General features: G+C 36.8%; 1 protein-coding gene and 1 long non-coding RNA gene across 2 annotated transcripts; one reads left to right on the top strand and one right to left on the bottom strand.

The window, feature by feature from the left end:
• LOC104741993 (indole glucosinolate O-methyltransferase 4-like) lies at positions 6,912–8,662 on the bottom strand. The gene is made up of 4 exons (XM_019235854.1): positions 8,148–8,662; positions 7,686–8,044; positions 7,509–7,573; positions 6,912–7,419 (listed from the first exon to the last, which is right to left on the bottom strand). The coding sequence occupies exons 1-4, from the start codon at positions 8,615–8,617 to the stop codon at positions 7,336–7,338; spliced, it is 978 nt and encodes a 325-aa protein (XP_019091399.1). The 5' UTR covers positions 8,618–8,662; the 3' UTR covers positions 6,912–7,335.
• LOC104741994 lies at positions 10,221–11,009 on the top strand. Its single transcript, XR_760410.2, has 4 exons — positions 10,221–10,260; positions 10,347–10,411; positions 10,674–10,739; positions 10,826–11,009. It is a non-coding gene; the product is annotated as an uncharacterized LOC104741994 (long non-coding RNA).

Raw genomic sequence — 11,749 nt, forward strand, 5'->3', positions numbered from 1 at the left:
GAGGCTCAGGATCGGCAGAGGAGTTATGCCGATAGGAGGAGGAGAGATCTTGAGTTTCAGGTAGGAGACAGAGTGTACCTCAAGATGGCCATGTTGCGGGGTCTGAACAGGTCATTGACTGAGACTAAGTTGAGTCTGAGGTATGTGGGTCCGTTCAGTGATTGAGCGTGTTGGACCAGTGGCTTATAGACTGGAGTTACGTGAGGTTATGCGTGCATTCCATAAGGTTTTCCATGTTTCTATGTTGAGGAAGTGTCTCTGTGAGGATGATCAGTTGTTGGCTAAGATTCCTGAGGATCTTCAGCCCAACATGACTTTGGAGGCGAGACCAGTGAGGGTTCTCGAGAGGAGGATCAAGGAACTTCAGAAGAAGATGATTCCTTTGATGAGAGTCCTTTGGGACTGTGATGGTGTTGAGGAGCAGACTTGGGAGCCTGAGGCGAGGATGAAGGCAAGGTTTAAGAAGTGGTATGAGAAGTAAGCTGCAACTTGAGCTTGTCTAGCCTGGTCCCATCTGTAATCCGTGGCTGGAGCGGAAATGGAGTATTCCAGCCCATCTCTCTTGTTTACTTGGTTGCTTGGAGTGGTTGGTTGTGGTACAAAGTTTCCGTGAGACGGGGTTTTTTGGAGGAAAGTTTCCTGAATTAGAAGTTTCCAAAAGTGGAAATTGGTAAAAGTGGAAAGTTTTATGTGAGTTAAAAATTTGTCCATTTTAGTGGAGAGGGCCTTGGAGGGGCTTGTGAGGCCTTTGTGGCGGACTTTTAGTCATTGTGTGGCCTTAGTGGCGGTCTTTTGAGATATTGTGTGGCCTTTGTGGCGGGCTGTTTAGCCAGATGTGTGGCCTTTGTGGCGGGCTGTTTAGCCAGATGTGTGGCCTTTGTGGCGGGCTGTTTAGCCAGAGTGCCTGTTTAGGCGGTCCTTCAGGACAGATGGTCTTTGTGACAGTCCTGTTTAGGACATTTGTTCGGCCTTGGTGGCGGTCCTGTTTAGGAAATTTGTTTGGCCTTGGTGGCGGTCCTGTTTAGGAAATTTGTTTGGCCTTGGTGGCGGTCCTGTTTAGGACATTTGTTTGGTCTTTGTGGCGGCCCTTGTGGCAGTGAGATGATCCATGTGTGGTCATGAGGTATTCCAGTGAGGGGATATGTGGTTGGTAGGACATTGAGATGTCTTACGCGAGCCACGGGAAGGAAACCTGGATAGGGATAGGACTCAGACGTGTTCAGAATTGTTTTCTCGCGACTCTTGGGGAACCTAGGTTCTCCTAGTACTGCCATATTCTGAGACTTTGTGATTTGGGAGTATGGTTGGTATATCGGCTTCGGATGACAATCCGAGGGTGCGCTGTAGGGTGGCAACCCGAGAGATGAGTATTGGATTTTTCCTTATATATTATGGCATGCGGGCTTAGGCCCGATGAGGAGCCAACATTATGGCATGCAAACTTAGGTCTGATGAGGAGCCAATAAAAACTCTAGGTCTAGGCCTCTGAGTGATGGAAAGTCCAAAAGTCAAGAGTAAATAATGCCAGGAGCATCCGAGGATTTTCCTAGGAAACAAGTGTTTTTCCTTAAATCTGACCACATTCGTCTTCCCTCGGGCAGCCCTCTGAAATTTTTTACGGATTTCTGAGGATTTTTCCGACGGATTTGCGAGACCATATTAGTCTACTTGGTTATCCGTCTGTATACCGAGACTAATATATATATATATTTAAATATAAATGTACAAATACATACCAAATTATATATATAATTGCTAATTTAAATTTATGAAAACATTATATGAAAACTTCAAGAGTTAAAATTTATTTCCATGTTTTTTATAAATACATGATTATGAAAATGGAATAAAATAAAATTAATACAATTTATTCTTCGTCTTCTTCATCTGATGAATATTCAGAATTGTCTGAATCATAAGCATCCTCAAATTCTCCACTCTCTTCCTCAGAATCATCGTAAACCTCGTCATCTACAAAGTTGGTGAAATCAACGACAAGATCAATTTCTAGAGAGTGGTCAACCGCTCCTATGGTACCCAATGAGTTTTGCTGCATTGGTTCATGCTCACTATCATCAGAAAACCCAACAATCCTTCCTCTAGGATTTACTGACATCACTGTGATCCAAGGGTCGTTTGCTGCAGTTACCCGTGGATATCTAATGTAGCATACTTGATGGGCTTGTGAAGCGAGAATGAATGGATCATATTCCTGGAGCTCTTTCTCAAATGTAATGTTGTGACACCGAATTCGTCATGTTTCACACCAGACCCAACAATTGGATCGTACCAATCACATGAGAAAACAATGCACCGTAAATTGATCATCTCTGGATAACGAACTTCTAAGATTTTGCGAAGGACACCATAGTATACAAGATCACCAGATTGTGCCGACACACCATAATCACAACTTGGCCTAGTCGTTTTGGGTCTAAGAATCTTGAATGCGTACCCACGAGTACAATACATGGGATACGCTTCCGCAACATATAAAGACCCATTAGCAAACTCCAATAACCATGTAGGAAATGATTGCCCTTTAGAAGACATTGTTGTTACCTATAGAAATATTTTTTTAGAAAATATTAAAAAAAATAAAATAACTTTAATTTGAAAAAATATTTACTAAAAAATTTTAAATAAGAAAAAACTTACGTAGAATATTATCCAACGACTAAATTCAGCCTGCTTGAGTTTTTGAACTTCATCCTCGCTCATGTCTGGATATGTAAAGCGTACTTGGTCCAAGTAAATCCTATAAATTAATTAACATGAGGATAAATAAATTTGCAATTTCAAATATAATAAAAATGAATTAGAATTTCAATTGTAAATTTTTTACCTCTAATACTCTATAAGCTCTTCACAATTTGTGATTATGTACATGTGCAAGTGTTGTACCTCTTCCTCTGTAAGCCTTCGTTTCTTAGTTTTTCCACTTAATCGACCAATTTGAGAAAATATATTTGGGACTTGTACAGGGTAAAAAGGTGTCTCCCCACCGTCATCATGTCGAGCAGGTTTTCGCATCTTTGTTTGGACGTGTTTCGAAAAATAATATTCCGGGAAGTGTGCAGTTTCTTCGTTGATGCTTTGTGCTACAATAGAACCTTCGACTCTCACCAAATTTTTAACTTTCTTCTTAAGAGTGCCCATGTAGCGCTTAAAAGGATACATCCATCGATAATGAATAGGACCGCCAAGTGATAACTCTCGTGGGAGATGAATTGCAAGATGTTCCATAACATCAAAAAAAGACGATGGAAAAATCTTCTCAAGGTTACAAAGGATCACCGGTATATTTTGCTCCAAGTTATGTATCCCTTCTACTGTAAGCGTCCTTGTGCATAAATCTCGAAAGAACACATTTATAACTGCATATATTATAACATGAAATGTTAAGATATTAATAAACATTGATAATTAGGCATAAAAGTTAAAGAATTTCTATGACAAAATACTTGCAATTGCTTTGTGTACATCATGTGGTAGAAGATGCTGAAAGGCAAATGGAAGGAGGCGCTGCATAATGACATGACAATCATGGCTTTTCATTCCTTGAAACCTCCCTTTTCCCACATTCACGCAATTACGAAGATTAGATGCATACCCATCAGAAAATTTGACATGCATCATAATCCACTCTAAAAATGCTTCCTTGGAAGATGCATCTAATCGGAATCGAGGGGTTGGTGCTTTCCCATTTGGTGAAGTTTTCTTCGAGAACATATATCAGGCAAGTCCAATCTAGACTTCAAATTGTCTTTTGTCTTTCCTGGAACATTTAGTACGGTGTTCATGAGATTATCGAAAACGTTCTTTTTTGTATGCATGACATCAAGATTGTGCTTCAACAAAAGATCCTTCCAAAATGGTAATTCGAAGAAGATACTAAACTTGTGACAGTTGAGATGTACTAAACTTGTGACAGTTGAGATGATCGCCATATCCATCAACAATATCGTGCCCATTACCACCGCAAACCACTGTCTTCTCAGCACCAAAATCTCTTAACTGATTCAAAATTTCTTCGCCAGAATACTCAGGAGGTGGACTATCAAAGACTTGTCTGTTCTTTTTAAATAATGTGGTGCTCCAACGATAAGGATGGTCTTCAGGGAGCCATCGTCTGTGAAAATTATACCAACTCGTTTTACGTCCGTGTTTCAGCTGAATTGCATCGGTGTTATCTTGACAATACGGACAAGCTAATCGTCCATGCGTTGTCCATCCAGATAACATACCATAGGCTGGAAAATCGCTTATAGTCCACATAAGCATCCCACATGTTGAAATTTTGGTTCATTGAAACATCGAACGCTTCTACACCATGCTCCCATAACATTTGTAACTCATATATCAATGGCTGCAAAAAAAAATCAAGTGCTTTCTTCGGATGATCTGGACCTGGAACAAGAATGGTGAGAAAAAGAAACTCCCGTTTCATACACAAAGATGGCGGCAAATTATATGGTGTCACGATAACTGGCCACAAGGAATATTGCCTCCCATGTTTCCCAAAAGGATTAAAACCATCTGTAGACAAACCAAGATAAACGTTCCTTGGCTCATACGCAAAGCCAGGGTAGAGTGACTGAAAATGTTTCAATGTTTCTACATCTGATGGGTGCGTAATTAAACCGTCTGATGTATGTTCTGCATGCCATCACATTGCTCCTGCTGTACGCTCTGACTGATACAATCTTTTCAACCTCTCTGCTAACGGTAAATACCACATTTTTTTATATGGTATGGGAACTCTTCCACTTGTGTCCTGATACCGAGGTTTACGACAAAAACGACATGAAGTGCGGCCTTTGTCTTCTCTCCAATAAATCATACAATTATCACTGCACACATCTATCACCTGATATGGTAAAGCAAGTCCAGCTACGAGTTTCTGCACCTTATAGTACGAAGCTGGTGAAAGATTATTCTCTGGCAAAATTTCTTTCACAAAATCAGTACTCGCATCCACACAACCCTCTGATAAATTCCAATCCGTCTATGCCCATCAACCTACTTGTAGATGATAATGGTGAATGACCCTTCTTACAACCATCATACAATGACATATTTGCCGCATCTAACATATCAAAGAATCTTCGGGCTTCTAAATTCGGCTGTTCTACTCTATCTCCATCCTGAATTAATGAGGGCGTATTTTCCCTAAACGCATCGTTCACCATCTGAAATGTACCTACATCTACTTCTATCGATGGTTCTTCTACACTACCCGGAGTACAATGTTGACTAGTACTGCCATAATCTACCATTGATTCACTTTCCCCATGCGAAAACCATATCTTATAACCCGGCATAAATCCATCCCTAAACAAATGTTTCTTTACTAATGATACCTCCGGATTTTTATAATTCTGACATTTTGGACAAGGACAAGACATAGTACATGTTTCTCGCGTTATGCTCTGGTTTGACGCGAATAACATGAATTGTCTAAGACCTTCCTTGAACTCTTCTGTAAGTTTGCTTGTCTCTTCATTGTATCTAGGTTTATCCATCCCATGAACGAAAATAACCATAAGGATCTGAAGAAGACGTTATTGTTGGTATTGTGTATATTTTCGTTTACCAAACAAGTGAATCATAACTTGAATATATATACACAAAATTTCCAAGAGATTTCCAACGGATTTCCGAGGGTTTTTTAAATTTTAACGGTCACATTCAACGGATATATTCGCAAAGGCTATATCGCAACAGATATAATCGTAACGGATATAATCGCAACGTATAAAATCGCAAAGTTCTCAGTAATCCGTTGGAAATCTGTTAGAAGATACCGACGCTCTTCTTTCCCTCGGAAAGCTGTCGGAAATTTTGAAATATTTCCGACAATTTTTCGACGACCTGGTTTTCGTGAGAAATTTCCAAGATATTACCGACAGAATAACAAATTTCAGAGGGTTTTCTGAGAGACGTCGTTTCCTCAGAATTTCCTCAGAAATATGTTGGAAACCTCTTGGAAAGCTGTCGGAAATTTCCTACGGATCTTTCGTCAGAAAATCCGTCCGAACTCGCCGCGTTTTCTTGTAGTGAAATCTACACTTTACTACTATATTGTAACTGAAATTACATAAATTATGAATTGACTATTTTCCATTCATTTTCATTCAAACACTATAAATTATAATTGTAACTCCTCTAATTAATTTATTTTGGAAATTTAACTTTCATCTCTTAAAATCCTATAAATAACCACTCTCACATCATCGTCCACCATATCCTCAAATTCTAAATATTTTCTTGGTTTTGTTTATGTTCTTGCAAGGGTTGAAAACTCATGGTAAGAGTGTAATTATATATTTTTTTAGATTTATCTTATATTTTGTTCAATTTTATTTATTTGTTTTTATGTATTTTTTCCTTCCTTCTTTGTCTTCTTATTATTTTTAATTTTCAATTACATATGTATAATAAAATATTTTAGAAATATAACTTCCATCCTTTGAAATTCTATAAATAACCATTCTCACATCATCATCTACCATATCTCAATATATATATATATATATATATATATATATATATATATATTTTTGTTTATGTTCTTGCATGAGTTAAAAATTCATGGCAATAGTGTGATTATATATTTTATTAGATATATCTTATATTTTGTTTAATTTTATTCCTTTGTTTTTATGTTTTTCTTCCTTCCTTTTTTGTCTTTTTATTATTTTTAATTTTCAATTATATATGTATAATAAAATTTTGGTGGCTGTAAAAAAGAATTATCGATACAGATTCAATAATACTAATTTTGATCAAAGGCCAACGAGGGAATCAAGCTAAAGAAGTCATCTTCATATTGGATAATGTATATATCAAGTTAGAGGTTCTAGAATATTTTTTTATTTTTTTATTTTTGTCGTGAAACACTCCCAAATATTAATTTAGCATAGAGACAATGTCCCAACTGTAAAATGATCAACACAACCTTGAAAGAAGAACAAACAACCAATAGCAGAAATCTTCATTACAAACAATTTAAATATATTATTAAAAAACCATTGAAGAGAAACGTTTATTTAAATTATAATCTCCTCCCACGAAATCAAGTATTGCTTATTATTGTTTTCGTTGTAAACTCTGAATCTATTTGTGGAATTCGACAGCAGAAAATGTGTAAGCGAGAGCAGCTATTTCACATTTATGAAAACCCAAAGCAGAGGCTAAAGCTTCAAACTGTGAAAACGACCTCTCTTTACCACCCGAGCATTGTGTTAACATCAACATGTCCATGCCAAAGACTATGTTAGAGAAAAAGTCGTCACTCTTTGGTTCCGTTGGTGTAACCATGTCAACGATTACCTATTTTCCCTTTTCCGGAAGACTCTTCCAACAGTTTCTTAGTATCTTTACACAATCTTCGTCGTTCCAGTCATGTAATATCCACTGCCAGCAATTTATTCAACTTAGTTTGTGAATGAACTGTTTAAATCATAAAAGTATTAGCCTTTTTCATTTAAATGCAGTTTACTTACTTTCGTGAAGATTGCATCCCCTTTTGGAACTTCTATAAACATATCTCCGGATACATGTTCCACTCCTATAGCATATTTTTAGTAGGATTTTAAAAAACTGAAAAAGTATTTTTTTGATTTTTTTTGGAAAACACTTCAATTTTCAACATGTCAGACTAATGATCTACTCTGTTGTACCTGGATACAAAGGAGCAGTGGCTAAAACCCCTGCTAAATCGAAATTGATACCCTTAATTTGAGGATACTTGCAAGTGACAAGATTTAGTGTGGTGCCAAGTCCTCCGCCGATATCAACTAAAGTATTTACATCTTTGAATCCTTTGTAAACTTCTAAAATCTTCTTCATGATCATGCTAGAAGTTTCTGACATTGCCTGGTTAAACATACCAGCGAATTGTTCGTCCAACCCAATGTATTCGAAGAGTTTCATGCCATGGGCAGAGCTGAATGCATCTTTCTCTTCTTGTATCACATCCTTCAGATGTGTCTTGTAACAAATCTTCAATTGTTCACTGAAAGGACGTGTATAGATAGTACTTTTTTGTATATTGGCGGTTTAATAAGAAGGTTATTAGCCGGTTTGTTATAATTGAGGATCAACTACTAATTTGGCTGATTGGCAAATAATGAGGTACGTACCAAGTTTTGAAAAATACTTCGCTTTGGTGCAACTTGAACAAGGACATGAGGGAACCCGAGTCGTCACCACGGTTTAAGAAAAACGTGCAAACTGGTTCAGCTGCATATACCCTTTGGGTCTTTCGGATTCGATCGTTTTCTCCGGTTTCAACTATACGACACTTCAATATCGAGTGGCTCGCGAGTAGCCGTAACATACGGTCTAGCAACATTGGCGCCTCTGGGTTGGTGGGCTTGGTAGGGAGAGCAAAAGCTATTTCGGAAGGCGAGAGCCATACGTCGTCGTCAGCAGCAACAATTGTGTCGATGACGCCAAGCTCCAAGGCAGCTTTGAAAACCATAGGAAAAGCCAATGAGTTCGTGATCCTCAACGCTTGCAAGCTCATCATTTCTTCGGCAACTTGTTCTTGTTCTTTGGTTAGACCCGGTTTAGAGTAAGTGGTTAAGGGCTCTTGAAGATGGTTCTCCATTGCTGTTGTTGGTTGGAAATAAAATTGAAGAAGGCAGAGATGGGAAGATAGGATGGTTAACAGTTAGACTTATTGCACCATTTTATAGGGAGATATCTCAAAACCAAGTGTACCGACTTTTTGATTTGGTGACCCTGACCCATGTACGTATGACTACAGATTTTTGCCTAATATTTTTATTTTTAAGAAACATTATCTGATATATATCAGTCTAAAAATATTACCCTATGTCTAAAATTGTTTATGCTGAACAATATCTAAATTTTGCTTGCATCGATTTATATATAAATATGTCAAATTTTTATATATATATATATATATATATATATATATATGGAAATAATGTAATTCATAAAGACTTGACGAGGGATAAATTGTGAACCGCCATCATAAATTATTAAAATGAAATCTCTAGCTGCATGCAAGGGTTTCGGAATTCGGTATGAGATCTCTAGCCGAGCAAGGAACAACCCACGTGACAATCTATGAAAGACGTAGTTCCCAGTGGAGGCTAGCTATATATATATATATATTTTTGCTAGCAATATATATTAATAGCAAACCTAATTGCATAAAACAGTTCGGTATTAAGCTTCTTGGTTGGTTTGGGTGATGTTAGGCAAACGAAGAAGTGACACCAGAGATCAATGAGGAAGAAGTAACTAATATATCAATGAGCTAAAGGATGATACTTTAATTAATGACACAAGATACAGCATATGGTATAACCAAACCTTAATTATAATTTGTTAGGCGTAGTGTGTCAGGATGACCAGGACATATCCAAGTGGTCAGATAATATATCAACGAGGGATGGTTGAAGGATTTCAGCAAGAGTATAACTTTTCAGTTGATGATTTTGTTTTTTATTTTCAAATCTTGGAACGTGTTCAACTCTTTCTTTTTACGTGATTTATTTTTGTCCATCAAAATGAAACGAAACTAAAACATTATGTCTCGTATAAAAATTGCTGAACCATAGACGTCGTTTAACAAAGCCGTTGGCACACAGAGAGGAGAAGACAATAGCCATAAAACATCATCGTGAATCAAGTATGAAAATAAAGTCATTTTTGTAACCTCTGTTTTGGGTTTAGGAAAAATTTTGTTCAATATGTAGTTATATTTATATTTTCCTCTCTTTCGTTCGGATGTAACGGATTAATTAATAAATCATACAATTTATTAAAGTTCTATTTCTATTTCTTCTTTTTTTGTTCACACTTTTTGTCTACAAAATTCTATTATTAGGGCAGACTAATAAGATAAAATAAATGCGATCATTCAAAACCAAAACAAAATTGAGTTTACAAATTTTTTCTTCAGTCTATGTATTGAATTAAGTTAATCTTAATTTTTTTAGACAGATCCTAGAAATGCAAAATATTAAATTTTTTTTTACAATACTTTGAACTCAAAATTATGTAAGTAAAAATACTCCTACGGTATATATAAAGACAGAGAAAGTATACACCATGTTTTGTCATTTTGACTTTATTATTTCATCATCAAATTAAGAAGAAGAAAAAAAAAGATGAATGGGCCAAACGGCCCATAAAAAAGAAACCAAATAAACCTTGCCTCTTCGTATGAATTTGCTACTCTCGCTAGCTCAGAAACCCTAAGCGCCTGAGAAGATGAAGGTATGTGACGGCGAGCAGAGTCTACATTTTCCTAATTCGTTTCTCGTCTCTTGTTTTGCTTCTCTTTTCATGTTTCTGTGTTTTAGTTCCACATTGCAAATCCAACCACTGGTTGCCAGAAGAAGCTCGAGATCGTCGATGACCAGAAACTGTAAGATTTTGCTCTATTGTATTCATCTTTACTCATTTTTGTAGATTTCGCGATAGGTTCTCTAGATCTGTTGATTCATGCTTGTAGATATCACTTGGAAATTGGTAGCTCTTAGGTTACAAAAAAATTGTTGCGAATTGCTCTATATATTTTCGTATGTTCCGTCTATGTTCAATATTAATACAAAGTTAAGCTTCGTATCTGCTCAAAAACATGTCTAGATTATAGTATATAGTATTGAGCTTGGCTTATGTTGATGCAGACGTGCGTTTTTCGACAAGAGAGTCAAAAGACTCTCTAAGAAGTCAGTGGAGATGCGTTGGGCGAGGTGCGTAGATTTCGTCTATCTTTGATTGTGATTTTATCTCTTTTAAACAGATGATGGAATTATAATATTATGAAATGTTATTGCAGGACTTCAAGGGTTACGTTCTCAAGATCATGGGTGGTTGTGATAAGCAAGGTTTCCCAATGAAGCAGGGAGTTTTGACTCAGAAAGAAAATTCACAGTTCTGAACTATATAAACCCTTTTTAGATTTTATAATATATATAGTAACGTGGAAACGCAAAATACAAACAAACGAAATATTTTGCTTTCATTTGCCTTTCACGATTACGTAAAGAAACAATCAAATCATTACAGAGATAACATACCAGCTGCTGCAGCGCCAACAACATCGTCCCTCGAGTCGGCAAAGTTAAGAAGAAGCCTGGTACGAGATTCTGGACGAGTAGAGTAAAAGTCTGAGAGAGACATGTTAATGGCGAGCAAGCTCAAGTTGGAGGCAGTTGTCCCAACATCAGTCACAACCTCAACATTAATCACTTGGATTGTCGTATTCTGTCCCTTCCCCAATTCCACGGCGATGATAAAAACGAGAAACACTAATTAAGACGAGGTCGTTGAGATGTCTCTTCATTTTCTTTTGTTTTTGGTTTTCGTTTAGTGCCGTTGAAACAATAAAACAGTGACTGTATGCACATTTTCTAAACACTTAAGATTCTGACATACCATGGTTAAACATACCAGCGAATTGTTCGTCTAACTCAATGTATTCGTAGAGTCCCATGCCATGGGCAGAACTGATTGCATATTATCCTTGTAAGTTGTATCACATCCTTCAGATGTGTCCTGTAACAAATCTTCAATTGTTCATCAAAGGTACGTTTATGGATGGGGTACTTTTAAACCGCATATTGGTTTAATACAAAGATTATCAATTAGTCGGTTTTATACAACGGATGCCATCAACTACTCTAAATTGGCTGATCTGCAAATAAATGAGGTACGTACTATAGAATCACAAAGTTTTAGCTTGAAGAATGAAAAATAAACA

The sequence above is a fragment of the Camelina sativa genome, chromosome 14 (genome assembly GCF_000633955.1).
Source record: "Camelina sativa cultivar DH55 chromosome 14, Cs, whole genome shotgun sequence".
Lineage (NCBI taxonomy): Eukaryota > Viridiplantae > Streptophyta > Magnoliopsida > Brassicales > Brassicaceae > Camelina > Camelina sativa.